Source organism: Papaver somniferum, chromosome 3 (assembly GCF_003573695.1).
Source record: "Papaver somniferum cultivar HN1 chromosome 3, ASM357369v1, whole genome shotgun sequence".
NCBI classification, from domain to species: domain Eukaryota; kingdom Viridiplantae; phylum Streptophyta; class Magnoliopsida; order Ranunculales; family Papaveraceae; genus Papaver; species Papaver somniferum.
The window spans coordinates 149702418-149724825 of record NC_039360.1 but is presented as its reverse complement, the minus strand read 5'-3'; the positions used below and the strand labels follow the sequence as shown (position 1 = coordinate 149724825).

The 22408-nt window shown below is 36.4% G+C and overlaps 1 protein-coding gene across 1 annotated transcript; it reads right to left on the bottom strand.

The window, feature by feature from the left end:
* Nucleotides 1–17863: 17863 nt before the first annotated feature.
* LOC113360097 lies at nt 17864–21471 on the bottom strand. Its single transcript, XM_026603644.1, has 4 exons — nt 20470–21471; nt 20159–20387; nt 19138–19920; nt 17864–18873 (listed from the first exon to the last, which is right to left on the bottom strand). The coding sequence occupies exons 1-4, from the start codon at nt 21469–21471 to the stop codon at nt 17864–17866; spliced, it is 3024 nt and encodes a 1007-aa protein (XP_026459429.1).
* Between the last annotated feature and the right edge of the window lie 937 nt (nt 21472–22408).

The window sequence follows — 22408 nt, the reverse complement described above, 5'->3', positions numbered from 1 at the left end:
TGTTCTAATTCACCACTAGGGTGAGAAGACAACTAAACTTTGTTGGTTAGCCATTTGGGTTAGACCCTGTTGAGCTCAAAACATTTAGGTTAGTAACATTCCAAAGGTTCACTGGCTTGTGATTAGTGGTGCTTTAAACAGACCATTAATGCTAGGAGTTAGTGATAATCTAAGGGATTCACAAAGCCATATTAGTTAGAGACCTAGACCCTAAATGACCTGTGGTTGCCTATGCTTTAATCAGATAGGCAATGCTAGGGGTTATCCAAGGACTTTAGGTAGTTAACTAGCCACATGACAGGGATGTAACCAAGGTGAACTAGCTAGGTGAAGGAGAATTCTCATCCATCTTCATACACTTCCATCTTCAACTGTTTTGCTTGTTTTCTGTTTTCTTTCATTTATTTTACCTTCATTGCTCACTGTTTGTTTTCCCCTCATGCTCACAGTGGTGTCTTAACACCACAATCTTTACTTGTTTCACTCACTGTTTACTGCCCCCATTCAGCTCTCATACATCAGTCCATTCAGCTCCATGTTAGCTTAGGAAGCAGCTAGAGAAGCTAGAAAACAACATTTGCTCCCCCTTGTCCCTGTGGACTTTCCCTTTCTTCCCATTCTAGCTACAATTGACCCTGTATACTTGCAGGTCAATTTATAGGTTGTTTATAAAACCCATCATTGAGCTTAGACTTCACGACGTTCATCATTTGAAGACGAAGAAGGTGGAGCTTTTGGAACTTCATCGACAAAAGGTATGTGGAGACTGAAACTCATTTATCACTTGGAAAGTCTATTTATACTCTATCTCCTATATTGAGACATAAGTAGTATTACGATATAGTTTTCTATGTACACATTTGAGATTTCGAGCTGAGTTTATCTCGCTTACATATTTCTCGAAATATGTGTTGGCAAGATTTCGCTTCGACCAAGTTCATCTTATATCATGAGAAAATTGCCGAGTAACATCTTACATGGTTTGTGTGATACAATCATTTGGTGTAATCTTGGAATGTTTCGTTATGATTATTTCAATATCTTGATAATTGCTTTGATGCTAATAGTGTGTGAAAACGGCTATTGTCATCCTCTAAGAAAGTTTCAATGATTGAAATAAAACCGGGAACCTGAAGTATTCGTACCCGTACACGTACTAGCGGTTGTTGGATGTCTGGGCAAGTAGCGGAAGTCTCACATCCGTGAATTTCTGCTGGAGTTTGGAATGTAAATTGGTATGCGCACCCGTACGCGTACTGGCGTAACCAAACTCGGACCGGCTACTTAGGTATGCGTACCCATTTGCATACTTGAGTTGGTTACTTTCTAAAATCGTTTGTGCACATGAACTTAAACATTTATAAAATAAGGAATGCAATCTTTGCAACCCGTGGATATAATGTTCATGTATTGATTCGAGTGAATCAAACTGATTTTGCTTCAGTTGTGTTCTTGTATACTTCTATGAGAATATAACAATTGAACGACTCTTTAACTGGTTTCATTTGTGTCATTTGAACTAGTTATGGTTAAGATGAATAAGGTTGATATGAGAGTAATCATATGGCTAACTTCGGTTAACTATTGTTGAGCCAACATGGTGTACACATTTGGGTACGGTTACATAAAACTAAATTAGGGTACATTTCATTTGTGTGTAACAAACTAAGTTCGATCTAACGGTTGAAAGATATTATCTTGGTTGAATCAGGTTTTTAATCTAACGATGAATGTTGAATGCGCTGTTACCAAAGGTAACTTGGATTGCAAACCTTGATTTGAAAACTATATAAAGGAGAACTCTAGCAATTGGGAAACCTAATCCCCACACCTCATGTGTGTTAATAGTCGCATCAACTAGAGTCGATTCTCCTTTAACCTTAGGTTTCTATCGAGACCTTGTAGGTTAATGACTTCAAAGACTTCATTGGGATTGTGAAGCCAGACCCAACTATTTTCTTTGTAGTTGCGTGTTCTGATCTTGCCTGATTCTATCGTTTGAGTACTATCTTATCTAAGATTTGATCGAGATTTAATCTCCGATAGGAAAGATAAAAAGTAATCACAAACACCTTCGTCTCATCGTTTGTGATTCCACAATATCTAGTTTCGCCATCATACGATTTAAATTACTGTGAGGTGATTGATAATACGAGGTTGTTCTTCGGGGATATAAGTCCGGTTTATCAATTGGTTCCTGTTCACCTTGATTTATCAAAAGACGGAACAAAAACTCTTGGGTATTTCTGTGGGAGACAGATTTATGCAATCTATAGACTTTTCTGTGTGAGACAGATTTGTTTATCAAGTCTTCGACTTTGGGTTGTAACAACTCTTGGTTGTGGGTGAGATCAGCTAAGGGAATCAAGTGTGTCGTATCCTGGTGGGATCAGAGACGTAAGGAACGCAACTGTACCTTGAATCAGTGTGAGATTCATTAGGGTTCAACTACAGTCCAGTCCGAAGTTCATTGGTAGTAGGCTAGTGTCTGTAGCGGCTTAATACAGTGTGGTGTTCAAACTGGACTAGGTCCCGAGGTTTTTTTTGCATTTGCGGTTTTCCTCCTTATCAAAATTCTGGTGTCTGTGTTATTTCTTTTCCGCATTATATTTTGTTATATAATTGAAATATCATAGGTTGTGCGTTAAGATCAATCAATTAGAATATCCAACCTTTGGTTGTTGTTTTAAATTAATTGACGCTTGAACATTGGTCTTTGGTACCGTTCAAGTTACTCCTCTTATATTCAATCAGGCTCGCAGATTTCTATTTGGTGATTGCAGATTAAATTAAGAGTTAGAGATATTAAACTCTTTGATATACTTTTCTTTAGATTGAGTCTGACTGTCTAGTTGATTCTCTAGAAAGTATATTGGAGTAAGTCCTCTTATATTTCCAAACAAATTATTGGGTGTGGTTGTTAGATCCCCGCATTTTCAATTGCAAACCCTGATTTGAAGACTATATAAGGGAGAACTCTAGCAACTAGGAAACCTAATCCCCACACCTCCTGTGTGATACTAGTTGCGACTAGAGTTGATTCTCCTTTAACCTAAGTTTTTCTAAAACCATTATAGGTTAACGACTTAAAGACTTCATTAGGATTCTGAAACGAGACCCAGCTATTTTCTCTATAGTTGCGTGTTCTATTCTTGTTGTTTTTTATCGTATTGAGTATTATCTTCTTTAAGATTTGCTCGAGATTTAATCTCTGATAGGCAAGATAAAAAGCAGTCACAAACATCTTCGTCTCATCGTTTGTGATTCCACAATATCTTATTTCGCTACCATACGATTAAGATTATTGTGAGGTGATTGATATTACTAGGATGTTCTTCGGGAATATAAGCCCGGTGTATCAATTGGTTCTGTTCACCTTGATTTATCAAAAGACGGAACAAACTCATAGGTATTTCTGTGGGAGACAGATTTATCAATTCAATAGACTTTTCTGTGTGAGACAGATTGGTTTATCAAGTCTTCGACTTTGGGTCGTACCAACTCTTAGGTGTGGGTGAGATAAGCTAAGGGAATCAAGTGCGTAGAGTGCTGCTGGGATTCAGAGACGTAAGGAACGCGACTGTACCTTGATCAGTGTGATATTGGTTAGGGATCAACTACATTCCAGTCTGAAGTTAACTTGGAGTAAGCTAGTGTTTGTAGCGGCTTAATACAGTGTGGTTTTCAAATCTGGACTAGGTCCTGGGGTTTTTATGCATTTACGGTTTCCTCATTAACAAATTTCTTGTGTTTGTGCTATTTGTTTTCCGCATTGTATTTGTTTATATAATTGAAATATCACAGGTTGTGCGTAGTTCAATCAATTAGATAATCCAACCTTTGGTTGTTGATATAAATTGATTGACACTTGAATATTGGTCCTTGGTACCGTTCAAGTTGTTTCACATAATAATCAGGCTTGCGGATTTCTATCTGTTTGATTTGCTGATTACATTGTGAAACAAAGATACAACTCTTGGATATATTTCCATTGATTGAGTCTGACTGTCTAGTTGATTCTCTTGGAATTATATTGGAGTTTGTCCATACAGATTGCTTAAACGAAATATTGGGTGAGGTTGTTAGACCCCCACTTTTTCAGTGTTCTCACGCCACATATTGTTGTAGACCACCAGACCAATACCCCATGAAGAATCCCCCCATGTGGCGTATTTTGATGTTTCTAAGGTTTCTGGATTAGGCTAAATCTTAGCCGTTGATGTGTCATATGCCTTATAGGCATATAAGATTGTATCTTGTGGAGTTGTTTGTGATAAACAACTTGGCTATTTCCAGTTGAGGCACGATTGCGAGATAATGGCTTGTTGATGCTATAATTTAGCATGGCGTAAAAGTATCATAACACGTCTATGTTTTCTTCTACAACTAAGATAGAAAGAAATATTCCAGGCCATAATCTTTACGTGAGACATGAGTCATATGGGATCGTGTAGATTTGGCATGATGTGTTCATGCCCTACTTGCAACTATAAGATAGCAGGTTGCATATAGTGGCTTATTATGGCGCTGCCATGGCCCGCAGTTGCGTACGTTTTGACATATTGGTGTGAGATCCGAATATGGTTCAACAAACTTGGCCTTAGCCGCCACAACTAATATTTTACCTAGATGGAGCTATGGGAGCGGAATGGCATGATATTAAAATGCCAAATTAGGGATTGACACGGTTTGCCTTTAATGGCGCGCATATCTATGCGAGTTGCGGTTTTGTAGCAACTTGACATGTTTTTCCTTGGCCACGGTAAATAAAAAAAGAGATGGTGGGGCCATGTGGTAGCTGTGACCTAAAATAGATTAAGGGCATAGCATATGAAGGTCGTGATTATATTATTTGGGTCCAAAATGGCGCATGGCATGTTGTGTGCCCAAGTTGGCGTGGCTTTGTGTGTGGCTACGCATTCCCAAAGCCACCATGCCAAAATTATTGGATATTTTCCTAGACATACACTCTTATAGCATAAGTGCGTCGTCGTAGCACATTCATGGTTTTTTATAGAGGTAGGGCCAATGTGTATTTGGCTATGGCTCGGTGTCGGCCAATTATAGTATATGAATGATGTGAATAGGCCATAACCGAGAATTAAGGCTTATCCTGAATTCAACCAAAGCCCGACGCACATTCATGGTTTTTTATAGAGGTAGGGCCAATGTGTATTTGGCTATGGCTCGGTGTCGGCCAATTATAGTATATGAATGATGTGAATAGGCCATAACCGAGAATTAAGGCTTATCCTGAATTCAACCAAAGCCATTAGAATAAGATTCATATTTTAACAAGGATAGCCTAGTTATATTTGAAATATGATTGCTCTAATTGCGTATAGAGTATGAGCCAAGTTTGGACTCTTTTTTAGGTCGTTGATTGGCCTTGGCCCCACAAATTATAATGGCTATGCTAGGATTTGGCCACGACTAGCAAGATCCTAAAATGTCTTGTGGGCATGCTATGACCTTGGCCAACTATAATGAAAATAATGGCGCAATTGTGCATCCTTGGCCATTCCTGCCAAGGTGCGCCAACATCGCACGTACATGCTCGGTGAGCCAATATCGCGCGGACATGCATTGTTACCTTGGTTGTGGCTGCCAAGGCGCATTTTTATTGCACGGGGTTTGTTGCATCGTTGGTACGGACAAGGTGCGTTAATATCCCGCAGGTTACACATGTGTTGCAGCCTTGGCCAAGACTTCTAAGGCACAATGATGATATGCGCTGCGTGCTATGTCTTTTCGGCGCAGTGTCTATGCCACAATTCAGGCCATACTTTTCCAAATTGTGATTGGCTATGCTACGGATTTGGCCGACTACTCTGGGATGATTCCAATTAGGCCATTAATCATCACATGGCTATGATCTGGGGTTTGAGTGCATGGTAGTATGCCAAACCTGGGTTTAAAGTTTTAATGTCATTCTGGTACCTATTTGAATACGATAGCACCGCTGTAGCATGTTCAAGCAACTCGGCCGTGGGAGTTTGTGACTTGAGACGATACTCGATATGGCTATGTATATATTAATATAGTAATTTCAGTAGCATATATATGTTTTGTACAGGCAGAGACCATCTTAAGGGTAGTTGTCACCAGCATCAATGGCAACCCGAGGACAATATTGCTTTATACTAGCGGTCAAAATTCGTCTAGGAGCTTGTCCAACCCATATGATAGAGTACCAGTAATGAAATACTTTACTCATATATATGTATGTTATGCGACAGTTAAACCGTAGGTTGGATATGCATTACTGATTCTCTTGCAGAATATAAGTTGTAGATACAAATCCTTAATCCTGATGCTGGGTCAGGAGTACATTATGCTTTTGCAGCCAGGGCAGGGAAATTTTACAATTTACGTCCTTGTCAAAAACTCACCATCAACATGTTTTTTCGATTATAGTTACTATTTTTGTTGGAAACGTATTTTCAAGATTGCTAATAGGGGTGCCAATTTACTCCTGTGTGTGCTAGGGATGGACCCAAGTAGACTAGTTTTTTATTTTGGCCCGGGCTAAAGGTAATAAATAAGTCCACAAATATAGGGTCTAAAAAAACACTGGTAGACCACGGGGCTACCTGGTTAGCCCTCTTATAGGTACATCTCTGGTGTGTACTAAATTTAGACAATCATATTTTACTTTAAGATTCAGAATAAACATTCATTGCATATCTTAAGGATTTGCGAAATTAGTAATACGTTTTTCTCCACTCAATCCTTGTTCGTAACACTATAAATAGTGCAACTTGTATTCTTATAAACTCATCCCTTAGCACATATCTTGGTTGACTGATAGTCCTGGAACCTATATATATAATAACCGCAATCGCATCTCTACAATATTGAAGTGGTAAATTCAAATCAAATCCGTAACGAGCGGTGGAAAAACCAATAACTAATATTCCTAATTAACTAATCAAGAAAGATGTTTTTGGGATATTTAAAATGAAGTTATAAAATGAACTAAGCTAAAATTATATTGGTAGGGAGTCTGTAACTAGGAATCCGGTTTCCACCAATCTAATCATATAAACTCAAACAATTTCTATATGTAATTTCTAAATTAATCAAGGCAAATATTGAAATTACTCTCATGTCTCGGAAAATAATGCATTAAAATCCTAAATAATGTTTCGCCAGTGTAATTTGTTTCGCTTCTAATGTAATAACTCTCAAGTATTGTTTATCAAGTTGAAAGCATACGTTGTCAAAGAACTCAACCCAAGCACCGCGTATCAATCGAAAAGGCATAAACAATCAATACATTACTTAAATCAATTGTGAAAGGAAGCAATTTATATAAAGAAAATTACTAATCATTAAATCATTAAGAAAATATCATTACAAAAAATATCGATTGTGTGATTAAAGTTGCCTTCCACCTAAAGCCCTAGTTATAAGATAATGGCACATAGTTATGGATTTCTTAAAAATTATTAAAATAGGTTATTAGAGAAATTAAAGTAAACAAATCAATTGTGCGCCACCACAATCGAATTGCCTCTACTCCTTTCCCTTATTTCTTCCCACTTCGGTCTGTCCGACAGCCAAAATGATGAACTCCCCAAAAGACCCTCCCTCTTTTCTGTCCAAGATCAGGTTAAAACCAACTGCTCCATCGTTCCACGTCAATACACATTATAATGAGCCAAGCCTATCCATTTCACTTAAACTGTCCAACACCTACTTAAATAATGCTACACAAGTAAAAGACGTCTTCCTGAACCAATTTTCTGTACCCTAACTTGTACTGCTACGTGATGGAACGGTGCTTAGTCCACTCATACAACTTGAAATACAGTAGAAGTGTAGAACTCCTATAAATTAATAAATTTTCCAATTCCGAATCAGGAATAACGTGCTAAACTAGTAATCCGCTAAATTTAAACTTACAATAGACTTCTTTCAATATATAAATTAATAGCTCTATAATATATATAAAATTAGTATTACATTTATGATAATTAGTAAAGAATGATTCAACCGTGACTTGGTTTTTCTTGAAATTAGTGTCACATTGAATTTCACCTTAGATTTTTCTTCACAATAGAAGAGTTTTTGGTGTTGACGTTGTTCCGTGATGCAATAAAAAACTATCCAATGTCTCCACAGCTTTAATAGATTCTTTACATGAAGGTGGCTCTATAACTATTTTCATTTTCGGTTTCCACATTATCACTTTCCTTTTTTCCAAGATACTCTCTATTATTTCCTTGTCAGTCAACAAACTCGAAATGGCATCTTCTTGAGGGTAGTTCCAAAAGATGTTCAACGTCCATTCCATTATGAAAATTCAATCCTTTGATAAAATTTTGTATTTATGTAGTGCCTTTACTATCTAACATTTCACCTGAATTCTCTGACGCAATGTCATCCACTGATCAAATTCTACAATGGTGAAACTATTTGCAATCGCGTTTCTAGGAGCATCTATTATCTAAGCCGAAATGAAAAGGTTCATTTCTCCTAAAACATTAATCTTTTCGGGATTTGTTTCTCTCGCTTCATAAGCTTCCAAAAGTTTGCGATAGAATCGACGATGATGATGCATCTTAAAATCTCTTATAATCTCCGTGTTACAAAGTTGAATCTTTGATGTCATGTTTGGTAACAAGAATTATACAATATTACTAAAACGGGTAGCTATCCTAGCTGGTCATCCCCGTTCCTCAAAGGTTTCATGTGCTACAGGAGGTCCCAGGTTCGAGTCCCTGATGGCGCAAAATTGCAGAATTTGACATGGAAGGTAGAGTTAGCTTTCCCCCTTTGCAACATAATCATCCCCCTATCCGCTTCGGCTCCCTTGGATGGTTTCTCATGAGGCTCGCTGGTAGGCTAGCACGGCAACCTGTTCAACTAATGTAGTAGTACGTTGTTAGAGCTTAGCTTGTTAGGCTTCCAACTAGTTTCTTGTATTATCCAATAATAAATAAACTAATATATAAATTAATTATTATTATTATTTTATCGATAATTTAATATCGTGATAAATTGATAGATTTTACCGGTCCGGACACTAATACTTTATAGGGGCTATAGTGTAATCATGTTCATATGGTCACAGTGGTATCCAATACTCGGAACAGAGTAGCCAGTTTAGATGCATACCAAAATACCAACCACTAACTTGAAAGACCACGAACCTACTAGTGCCACACTTGGAGACGGAAATGTGAAAAGTCAACCCCACTCTTCTAACGAATTCATTCAAATTGGAAAATTGTGTTGTCACGACCACCACATCAACTTTGTTAGATTAGACTAGAAACATTAGAAATGTTGAGACAAACTCGTGTTACTATGAAGAACCTGAAGACTATCGAAATTTACATACACATCATCCTTTTATTCAAGATTAGTAATAGACTTGACTTGTTTCCATTTCTATCTAAGTTTCTTTCAAGTTGTTTGGATTAAAAACATAATATACGAGGTATATTTATGTATCTCCAGCAGTGATGACTTGATCATTCCATTATGATCAAGGTTTCAAGGAAAAATATACTAGTTTTTTCTTACAACTTTGGTATGTTGGATTATGAAGTATAACATTTATCTTTTGAACTTCGTAAATCCGACATAAAACTATCTTTGTAATTCTAATTAATTAGTATGTTGAACTTTGGGTTGATTCCATACCTAAAAAATTATGTTCAACTATATGAGTTTAAGGAAGTAGACTTGGAAAACTTGTTTCATAGTTGAAAGGAATCAAATTATCTATTCAAGGACCGATATCTTAAAGAATGATGTATACTAGGACTGGTCCCAGGGATCTATAGCAGGACCGATGATAGACGCATTTATGTGTCTATTTTGTTCTCAATTCTGTATAATGTTAGTACTCGATTTTGTGCTTATTTTGCTATTTTATGTATTTCTAGGTGTTTACGGTGCAATAATCTTTTACGAATAAATTGGCTCTAAAAGTGGCATTTAAACCTCCGGAGAAAAGTACTAAAGGCACCCTAACTTTTGCTAAGGAGCACCCCCAAAATGTGTTAAAAATTCCCTAGGAGAAGTGTCGAAAACCACCCAAGGAATTCGCTAAAGACACCCAGAAAATTACTAAGGGGCACCATATTTACTAAAGGGACACCAGATTTGGTTAAGGGGTAACCATCTTCAACATTTTGAAATTCAGAAATTGGCGGGAAACTGGTTTTGTTGAAGAACATAACTAGGGCTTGGATTTTAATGGTGTTTGGGTGAGACTCAAGGGATGAAATTTATTGGGTGTAGTATTCTGGTCTAGACAGAGATAATAATTCCTTTTGATTTGTCTAGCATTGGCTGAATGATCGGAAAATAATTGTTGCAGTCACCGGCAAAATTAAGGTTCGAAATTTGGAAGGGATTCAATGAGATTCAATTGCTGGATTCAGCTGGGTTCGACTTCATTGGGTTAAAAATGAATGATATAGTCGATAGATTCGATCCAGTTGGGATGTATAATCCACTTGAAGCGAATCCGGGAAGATAATATTCTCGGGTTTATCTCCGAGAAGTACTATTGGACCTTCGAAGAGTTTTGGGTAAGATTCAATCACTCCAATGGATACATACCTGCCTGATACGATAAAACATGACTGGTAAGTCCTTTAGAATCGAGAAAATATGAAGGAGTACGTGGATTATATAAAACAAGGAGTTGTAGACATTCGCGGGATGTTCTGTGTTTGCGTGTGACTAGAGGTACTTGGTTGCAATTTATAAGTTATTGGGAACGTGATTGAGTGAGTCAACTGCAGAAAGACACGTGAAGAAGAAAAACAACGAAATAATTCCCGATATTTGGAAAGAAAATATTCCGAGTTAAAATCTTTTATGCGTGAAGATTTGTGAGATTCATCGGTGTTGTGGAGTATATAAGGGCCTGTTGGGAGGTGAAGAAGGCTATGGAGAGTTTGGGGAAAGAATAGAGTGCTGCAGAGAAGAAATAAGAGCTCGCAGGAAAGGTTTTTGCTGTTGCAGAGACTCAAGAACACGAAGAACATAAGCCTGCAAAAGACAGTCGCTAAATCTGCTACAAAACCGAACTGTCGTTCTTGCTACAATGAATCTCATTGTAACAATTGCTCTGCAACACTTATAAAAGTTACATTCTGTTTTTATTCTTCTTCTCTATTTTCACCTCTTGAAAGCACTTTTGAGCAATAAAATTCTTTTGAGCATGTGAAAAATATGAGGAGCTAAACCCCATCACTGGGATGACGGAGGAATCCAATTCTCAACATTATGGTTTTATTTAATTCTTTTTATGACTTTTGCATTAATATAATTTAAATTATGATTTTAAATTAATTAGTTGTGATTTAGTTTGATGGGTTATGCGTAGCTTAGGTGTTTTGATAACCCATGCTTACCATTTACAATTGATGTTTTATAAAATTTACCTTGGCAAAGATTAAGAGTCAATAATTGTTATTTTTAGAGCTATAATTGTCTAAGAATTAATATTGAACCATAGAATAAGAGTTTGGTGGAATCCTGATTCCCAGTAATCTCTTAATATTGTCATTATTTTTTATTTTATTTGCTAGTTTTAGTAATTTTCTTTCATTAAGTCTAAAATCAATATCTTCCCAAGTCCGAGAAACGAATTCCCTACTTATCACTGTAAAAACTACATCGGTTTTTGGCGTCGCCGACGCGGACTTGCCTTTAGGTTAGGTTTTAGATTTTTATTTTATTTTTATTATCTTTGATTTTACTTTGGGTATAGTCTTGTCTTTGTTGTGCAGGTTATATTTCGCAATTATTGTGGATTTGCCTACCAAAAAGGTAAATAGTGTACTAAAGATTTTATTTTTGTAAATAAGGTAGTATTACTTTCTTTTTTTAGATTTTATTTATTTTTACGTAATTATGTTATTTCTTTCTTTGTAAATATTCAATTTTATTCTTTTATTTATATTTTTTTGCACACATCAATTGCATTTTCATCTGGCACCGATTTTAGGAAAACACGTGGTTTAGTACGGTGAACCCTCTGGGCGTTATCATCCGAAAAACCACAAGCCTTAGCCTTGTACCATTGACTAGTCTCTGACTGTAGGTATATATTTCTAAAGGTAACCTAAGCTTACCTAAATTAGTGAACCCCGGCATTTGCATGTGCACAAAATCTTTGGTTACCACTAGTGGTTCTACTTGTGTATGCGCCATTGGAAACGAGTAGGAGATAGACTTGAGGATAACGCCCTTTTTAATTTGAGTCCAACCCGTTACACAAATTTAGGTGATACTTCTATTTTTTCCGAAATGGTTAATGAAAATGATAATGAGGTCCCGGTAAAAACCCTTAGGGATCGTTTGAACCCGTCTAGAGTAGTGCATGACCCAGTGTAGTTATACCAGCTTATACAATCCAATTTGATATTAGACCTGAGACAATTGGCATGCTCCGTACTTTTAGGGTATTAGAGAATGAGAACTCGTATACCCACATAAGAGACTTTGAAATGATTTGTGACACAATGAACTATCCGAATGTCTCCAAAGATGTGCTTAGGTTACGTTTGTTTCACTTCTCTCTCGATAAGAAAGCCAAAGAGTGGTATCATTTTATCCCCTCTAAAACAATTACCACCTGGGATGGTCTTGTAGAGGTATTTGTTAAGAAATTCTACCCACACCATAAGACTGCTGCTGTTCGGCAGTCTATCCAAACCTTTAAGCAAAAATTGGGTGAAACCCTTCATGATTATGTAGAAAGGTTTAGTGAATTGTTATACCGATGTCCACATCATGGCTTTGAGAAAGCTCGCATGGCCCAAATTTTATATGAGGGCCTTGATAGTGAAACCAGTATGCAGGTAGAAACAATTAGTGGTGGAGAATTCACCCATCAAGACCCAGATGTTTGTTTTGACGAGTTTTTTATCGAGTTAGTTGAGAAAACTAGGCAATGGGCATCTATGCGAGAACCATAAATACTTAGAAGTCATATCCATAGAATCGATAGAGTTGATTACGGGTCAGATATTCTTAGGCGTCTAGAGGCCTTAGAAATGAATCAAGGGTCACACCATGCTAGATACGAAGAACAAGCCCATGCCCTTTATCACAACTCTAGGTTTGAAAACCTTCAGAGATTTGACCCATATTCAAATAACTATAATCCTGGTTGGAGAAACCATTCTAATGTTTCTTGGTCTAAGGGCCAAAGTCAATGTCAGCCTAGTAGTTCTCAGACTCTCCCGATTTTTGGGGATATTAGGAACCATTTAAGGCCAGATCAGTATCAGAACCTGTCGGATAAAAAATCATGAGCTTAGAAGAGTCTCTCACCATCTTATCTCATAACACTGCGGTGTTTAAGCAAACGGTTGAGAAAGGTTTACAGGAAAACTCTCAGGATATTTCCGAGCTAAAAACCCAGGTTAGTCTAATTGTCGAGTCTTTGCAAGAGAGAGACCCTTAGGAGTGGTAAAACGGTAGACAATAATGTAGCCATGCCTAATAGTGGACATACTGTAGATCCACCTTTTAGTTCCCAAGAGGAACCACTAGATGAAGATACTGACAAAGTTTCTAGTGATGCCAATGTGAGTCCTCTTGATAGGTCTCATTTTGTGCCCAGAGCCCCATATCCACAATTATTAGCTCCAAAAAAGAGAGAGTCGACTTTCAACGAAATAATGGAAATATTTAAGCAGGTAAACATTAACATCCCTTTACTAGAAGCAATTAGGCAGGAATCCTGCTTATGCCAAATTCCTTAAGGATATTTGTACACGAAAGCTTAATGTCCATAAGAAAGCCTTTTTAGCTGGTCAAGTAAGTTCAATCCTTCCGAACCAAACAACCCCTAAGTATAAAGACCCTGGATGCCCCACCATATCTTGTACAATTAGTAATCACATGGTTGATAAGGCATTACTTGACTTAGGAGATAGTGTTAACTTACTCCCGTACCATGTGTACACTCAGCTAGGTCTTGGGGAGTTGAAACCGACTAAAATGACACAACAATTAGCTGATAGGTCTGTCAAAGTCCCTCGTGGTGTCATAGAGGATGTTCTGATTGAGGTTGATAAGTTTATTTATCCAATGGATTTCGTTGTTTTAGATACCCAGCCTGTTCAGGAGCCCAGCGCTCAAATACCGGTGATTTTAGGTCGCCCATTTTTAGCCACAGCTAATGCCGTCATCAACTGTAGGACCGGGCTTATGAACATATCCTTTGGTAATATGACCACTGAACTAAATGTATTTAATGTTATTAGACAATCTTCTGATGAATCAGAGGAAGTGAATATGATTAGCACTTTAGTTTAGGATCTAGTTCAGGATAACTGGGACGACACTTTATTGACTGATTCTTTGGATGAATTTGATGAGATTCTCTTAAATCAGTTAGGTGACCAAACTTTTGAAATATAAGAAGCTCTAGAGTATTTTAAAGACTTCGAGGATCCGGAAATTCAAGCAATAGTTAGAGGTTTGTCTGAAAATACTGACTACCCTAAGTTTGGGGGTAATAATGGTCAAATAGGCCTAAATATTTGTCTTGGAGGTGCCCTATCCAAAATGATTTTCAAGTATCCCCATTAAAATTCCCTAACTTGGGACTTGAGCCTAGTATTCCTGAGGTATTACTTGAGTCTCTTCTGACTCCACAACCTGATCCTCCTGATACTGTCCAGGAGGAATTCCATATATTAGAGACTTGTTGTTCGAATGAATCTATTTGTCAAGACACTCATATTAAACCCAAGTGGGCGCCGCAGAAAAACTCAGTTGTCTTGCAAGAAATTTTACACCAGGTTGTGCTATGTCTATTCATTTTTCTAATACAGTGCAGGTCTCTTATATTTGTGTCAGCATTATTTGGTGTTGTTGATCCACAGTTGTTTCGGCTATTGGTATATGATTATGAAAGGTGACTAGCCATTTTGTGGTATTTGATGTCTGACTGAAGACTTTAAACTTAGCACTTCTTGGGTGGTAACCTATGCTCATGCAACACGGTAATATCTTTCCTTATTTCCTTCAAAGTGGTAACAGTTTCTCCTTGTTCATTTTTTTTTTAATTTTATCCTTTGAACATTGAGGACAATGTTAGATTTAAGTTTGGAGGTATGGGAGAAACTTTTAGTTGCATTAATTAAACTACAGATCCTAGAAATTTGTGACAATTCAGGGTGGCACTAACCAATCTAAGTGGATGGAAACATCTTGGTTGTATGAGTTGAGAAACCCAATAACAGAGTCTATTCATAAAAAGACAGAGTTCATGTGTTAGAATGGAATCATCACACTACTTTCTGTTTTTATTTTATTTGAAAGTTTCTCTAAGTGATTTGGTGGGGCACAAAACATCGAATTGTTACCACTGCCGGAATGGAATAGAGTGATTGAGTTACTAAAATAATAATGAGACCAGACCAATCAGACCAAACGGAATAAAAAAAATTAATACTTAGATAGCAATATGTGTGTGTTTTCCATGTCTCCGTCGCCTAAACAAGCATGGAATGCAGGATCCATGAGAACTATCATGTAATCTGCTGACAAAAAGCATGCGCTTGGATCCAAAAGATCAAATCATGCAGTTAAAAAAAAAAAAAGTAAAATGAAAAGTTTATTATTGTACAATAAAATCGATCGATGGTTCCCTTGTACATGCCAAGCTGTGTTGATATTAGTCCGAACCAGATATGGGAAATACCGTTGACCTTAGACAACATCGTTTTGAACTATCTATCTCTATAATCCATCTTCTTAATCTATTCATTTGTGTGATTCCGATTATTGATGTCCATAGTACGACTATCTGAGTAGAACTCTGTCACTTATATATATGAATATGATTCGCATCAGGGTACTTTCTCTTGTGATCAATGAGAGTATGCCAACCAAGGAGATTCTTTAGTGTCATTCCTGAGTTCTTCACAGATAACGTTTTTTTGCTAAGTAATAATTTTATTAATAACCAAAGAACTCAAAGTTACAGTGAGAGCAGAATTACAACCAGGAAAAAAACAAAAATACGCAAAAAAAAGGATTATAAACTAAATTGTCCTAAAGTGCTTATGCTTTTCATTTTCAAGATTTACAAGGAAGGGAGGTTTGCTTGTGTATATGTGTTGATCTCCTCTCTGCATAGTTGATCCTTTGTTAGCTAAATCATTTGCAGAGAAGTTCACTTCTCTGTAATTATGAAGAAACTCACATTTGGTAGCAATGTAGCAGATTTGCTTCCATCTAGCAATTTCAAACCAAGGAACTCCCAAATTTTCAAAAGCAGCAATTACTGCTTTTGAGTCTGTACTGAAAAGGAGGATTCTGAAACCATTATGAATAGCTCATTCTCCTTCACAAATAATTTCCATAATTTCTGCAAAGAAATTAGTAGCAATCCCCAGACCTCCTTCTATAGCTACCACCACTTCTCCTTTATCATTTATAGCCATAATCCCATAACCTGAATTCCCATGGTTCCCCCTTAAAGCCCCATCACAACACAAGAGAAGTTGATTCTTCTGAGGCAATTTGAAGGAAATCTCTTTAACAACACAAGTCTTGACCCTTCTGCATTTCATACCAAATTGTTTTAGCATTTGCAGATCATATGCAGTATTCCACATGAGTTGTTTCATTCTAATTTCTCCTTCAGCAGTAAGTTTCAAGATTCTTGATTTAATATTTTGTTCATTGAAGACTTCATCCTAATAAACACTTCTATTTCTTTGAAACCACAGTTCCTTGAGAGTAATGAAAGCAACATATCTCCATATTTCACCAACTGCAGGACTTTTATGTTTTGCAGAACTAAAGACTTCATCAAAAGACTTAGGGTTCTTGAAATTAAACATCCCTCCTAACCACTTCGAAATTAGCTCACTATAGTTGCATTTCCATAGAATGTGTTCTAGAGTTTCCTCATCTTTCTTACAAAAACAACATCTAGAAGCAAGTTGAAATTTCCTAGTTTTCATTTTTTCTTCAGTTGGGCAAATATTTCTTATAAGTTTCCAGATATTGCTTGAAATATTTGGATGAATTGAGTAATTTCATACCTGATGTACCCAGCTCACTTTTGAATACTTTGTTCTGATACACTCAATTGCAGAAGAAACAGAGAAATCCCCAGTAATTGTGCCACTCCAGATTCTTTTGTCTTCCTCCAAACTGAGTACATGTAGCTCCTTAATTGAAACCATATCAAGAAGTTCAGAAGGCATAACCCATTCATTATCAACTATTAGGTTTTCAACTTTCATGTCAAGGAATTCATTAAGATATGCATTATCAGGATATAATTCACACAAAGGTTTATCCTTTATCCAAGTGCCATTCCAAACTGATATTTTTGATCCAGTGCCAACTATCCATCTTGTGAATTTTTTCACATCTTCAGAGATCCATTTTAATCCAGGAAGAATAGAAGATTTCTTATAATATCCAATCCAGTCCCTTTTTTTTGTAATGAATTTTTCTTGAAAAAATTTAGCCCAATCTTCCTTGTTGTTTTGTATTTTCCACCGAAGTTTCATAAGCAATGCCTTCTTCATAATCTCTAGTCTTCTCAAGCCAAGACCTCCTTCTTCAAATGGAGAACAAACTTTGTCCCATTTAAGCACAAAACTCTTTCTTTTTGAAGGATCTCAAGTCCAAAGAAAATTTCTTATCATTTGCTCACAATCCTTTAGAGCTCTTTGAGGCCATTTATAAAATGACATACTATATCTGGGAATGCTACTGAGAACATGCTTGATTAAAATCAGTCTTTCTTGGAAAGATAAGAGCTTATCCATCCATCCAGCTAAGCTTGCTTGGATTTATTCTACACAATTCCAAATATGTTGAGTTTTGATTTTACCTGGAGTTAGATAAACACCTAATACTTGTCTGGGAAATTAGCGAGTGGCATTCTGCGTTCAGAAGCAATTTGTTGTTTTCTTAATGTACTTGTGCCACCTATGAAGCATTTGCTTTTTGCCAAGTTAAAACTTTGACCTGAGGCTTCTTGATATTCCTTGAGTAAAGTTGCTAGCTTTTTAACATTTCTTTTATCTCCAATGCAGAACAAGAAAATGTCATCTGCAAAGAAGATATGAGATGGATGGATGCCATTTCTGGAGAGTATTGGTTGTAACTGACCTGATTTGACCATTCTTGATATTGCTCTGCTCAGAAGATCTTCAGCTATAACAAAAAGAAGAGGAGACAATAGGTCACCTTGTCTGAGACCCCTTCCAACTTGAAAATATCCCACGGGCCCTCCATTAAGAAGTATTGATATTCTTGCAGATTGCAGTAAAGTATGAAGCCAATTAACACCTTTTTCAGAGAATCCAAATTTCCTCATCACTTGAAACAGAAACTCCCAGCTGGGTGAGTCATAAGCTTGAGAGATGTCCAATTTTATGCCCAAATTACCACCTCTTCTTTTAACATCCATCTCATTCACTAGTTCAGAGGCTAGAATTATTTGCTCTTGAATGTTTCTCCCTTTTATGAAAGAACCTTGTTGAGGAGATACAATTCTTTGAATTAAACTTCCAAATCTTGTAGTTATAATCTTTGTAAGCACTTTAAAGCTGAAGTTCATTAGACCAATAGGTCTAAACTGACAAGCTTTTTTTGCATTTTTGACTTTTGGAAGAAGTAATAAAAAGTTAGCATTAAAACCCTGAGGTATAAATCCACATCTCCAGCAATGTTGAATAGCTTTTGTGAGGTCATTGCCAACTATTTCCCAAGCATATCTGTAAAACCATCCTGCAAATCCATCTGGTTCAGGTGAGCTATCAGGGTCAAGTTCAAATACTGCTCTTTTCACCTCTTCATCAGAAGGAACTGCATCTAAATAAGCATTTTCATCTGCACTTACCAGTTGAGGAATATCTTGAAAGAAGTTTTGATTAAATATTACCTGTTGAAATTTAAATTTCTCTTAAAAATGGTTGATAAGCAGTTCTGCAATTTTGGATTGATCAGTTACAATATTTCCATTTTCATCTTCTAGTTCTACAATTGTATTCTGAGTTTGTCTCAGTTTCATATTTATATGAAAAACTTTAGAATTTGAGGCTCCATCTTTTAACCACTTAACTCTTGAATTCTGTTGATTAATTTCTTTTTATTGCTCCATAAGAATCTCTTGTTTACCTCTAGCTGTAACTAAATTATTCAAAAGAACAATGTTTTCTGTATTTTTATCAGACAACAATGAGGCTTGAAAGACATTTTCCTCAACTTGCTTCAGCTTTTTATTAACATCCCCAAATGTATTCCAATTCCACTCTTGAATATCTTTTTTTAGAATTTTAAGTTTACTCAGAAAAATGAAGGTAGGATTACCTCTAATCATTGCAGACCAAGAAAGTTGAATTTGCTTGAAGAATTCAGAATGAGATTTCCACACCTTAAGAGCTCTAAAAGGTATATTTTTGGGCTTTGGAATTTCAGCATTTGCACCATAAAGAATTCCATGATCTGATATACTTCTTACACCAACTTTGTAACCCCATCTAGGGTATTCTTCCAACCATTTATCATTGAAAACAGATCTATCAAGATTGCAGAGAATTCTTTTTTTCCCTGCTCTATTGTTGCTCCAAGAGAACTCCAAACCTATTTTAGGAGCTTGAATAAGCCCACAATTATTTAAACAATCATTAAATTTTCTCATAGATATTTTCGGAGGATTGAGACCACCTTTCTTTTCATCAACACTTGGTATAGTATTGAAATCACCTATGACCATCCATGGCTTATTTAAAGTACTTGCAATTTCCATTTCATGCCATAATTCTCTTCTATTAACAGTGAGAGTGGCATCATGAACTCCAGTAATTACAGCCCCACCAACTTCCACAGTTATTGCTTGAGAAGTACTTGATAAAATCTTTGGAGTGTTTATTGAAGAGCTCCATAGAATCCAAATGTTTCCTTTATTACCATCACAAGAGTTATGAATGATTTGATAGTGTATACCCTGGAGTCTTAACTTTTTAATGAAATCAGAAGAAATCCATACTTTGGGTTCAGCTAAAATAACTAAAGTAGGACAAATTTTTTGACTATATCTCTTAACTTATCTTTGGCCTTTGTTCTCCTTAGTCCCCTAAAGTTCCAATATAGAACTTTCATTTAAAAGGAGGGTGAGAAGATAAAGTACTTCTCTTACCTTGGCCATTTTTACTGAAGTTTGCATTTAAGTTGGCTGCATGAGTTCTGGTAATCACATTTGACTTTTTTCCAACTTTTGTTTTGATTTGAATAAATTCTTCTCCATTCTTAGTACCAGAAGTACTTTCTGCATGTTGAATAGATTCTGAATCAGTATGTTTCACTTGAACACAATCTTCAGCTTCCTTAGATTTTAGTATTTGGAGAGATAGACTGAAGTTGTAAAACTGGAGTTCCAATAGGAGGTTGAATATTAACCACATTGGATATTGAAGGAGCACTTGAAACCATTGTAATAATTTAATCTACTGAAAGAGTTGGAAATTCTTCATGTGAGTTAATAGACCCTCTGAATTCTTCAGTTTGGTTTTGTAAGATATGGAATCTACCAGAGGAGTGCTCACTTTGAATAGGAGGTATTATTGCATCAATCTCTTCATTATCACTTAAGAGTTGATCATGAATTTGTTCAATTATGTGATCTTTTTCTTTCTCAACTTGAGTAAAGCATATGTCAAAACCAGTTTGAACTTGAGAAGTTTTTTTTCTCCATTGTTTTTTTGCCTTTTCCTTCACAACTTCACTTTGTTTTTCAGAACATGCACTTCTTTTGATTCTACATTCAGCAGTTAAGTGACCCACAATTAGACAGTGATTGCAGAATTTTGGTTTCTTCGAGATTTGAACAGCTTGTTCAAATTTACCATACTTGTACTCAACAACTACTTTGCTTGGGATATACTTTGCAAAATCAACTTCAACTAGAACACTTGCATAGTATCCTATTTCTCTTTTTAAAGTAATTTCATAAACTTTGATAGCTCTCCCCAATTTGTTTCCCATCTGTAGAAGAATGCTTTCTTTCCAGTACTCAATGCTTAAACCAGGAAAAGTGACCCAAACATAAGCTAATGAAGTTTTCCGAGTTTCAGGATTGAAGTTAGGTTCCCATGGTCTAATTTTCAGAGTTTGTTCTTCCACCATCCATAAACCTTGCCAAATATGTTTTCTATCATCTTCATTATCTAGTTTGATGATAAAGAATCCTTTTCCTAAGAGTATGAACTGTAAATAACCCTTAAGAGACCATTGTTGTTTCAGTAAAGTAGCTGCAGTATTCATCTTAAGTTTAACAAAATCTAATCTCTCAATCAAGCTAAATTTCCATTCATTTAAGCTTTCTTCAATAACATCATCAAGAATAAACATAGAAGGAGGGTCTTCAGAATTCATTGTTGAAGAAGCGGAATCATAAACCAAATTTGTTGTAGCAGATCGAAAACCAGATCCACTATTATTTTGTTCAGACATAATAAAAGAAGTAAAAGGATTGAAAATCAACACCAATCATCTGTTATTAATGAGAAATCACCTGAATTAATACAGAAATACGATCAAAATTCGAAGAATCCACGAATTTAATGAACGAGTCGTCACCGATTTTTGTCGCCCGAGTCGTCGCCCGATTCGCAGAGGATTTTATTGCTAAAGGATTTTTCTTCACAGATAACTAAGATCTGGAGTAAAGTTTTTGTGGGTACACCTCTTGTAAACCCTCCCGAGACTATAACTCGGCCACTAGGGCCACCTAGGGTCGGGGTTTAAAGGCTTGTTGCACATGCTAAGTGCAACCGCGGTGCCTGCGACAGTGAGTTAGGATTTTATTTTATAGATTAGATTTGCTCGGAACTAGCAAATAATAAGTTTGGGGGTATTTGATAGACGCATTTATGTGTCTATTTTGTTCACAATTCTGTATAACGTTAGTACTCGATTTTGTGCTTATTTGGCTATTTTATGTATTTGTAGGTGTTTACGGTGAAATAATCTTTTACGAAGAAATTGGCACTAAAAGTGGCATTTAAACCTCCGGAGAAAAATACGAAAGGCACCCTAACTTTGGCTAAGGGGCACCCCCAAAATGTGTTAAAAAATCCCTAGGAGAAGTGTTGAAAAACACCCAAGGAATTCGCTAAATACACCCAGGAAATTACTAAGGGGCACCATATTTGCTAAAGGGACATCATATTTGGTTAGGGGTAACCATCTTCAACATTTTGAAATTCAGAAATTGGCGGGAAACTGGTTTTGTTGAAGAACAGAACTAGGGATTGGATTTTAATGGTTTTTGGGTGAGACTCAAGGGATGAAATTTATTGGGTGTAGTATTCTGGTCTAAACAGAGATAGTATTTCCTTTTGATTTGTCTAGCATTGGCTGAATGATCGGAAAATAATTGTTGCAGTCA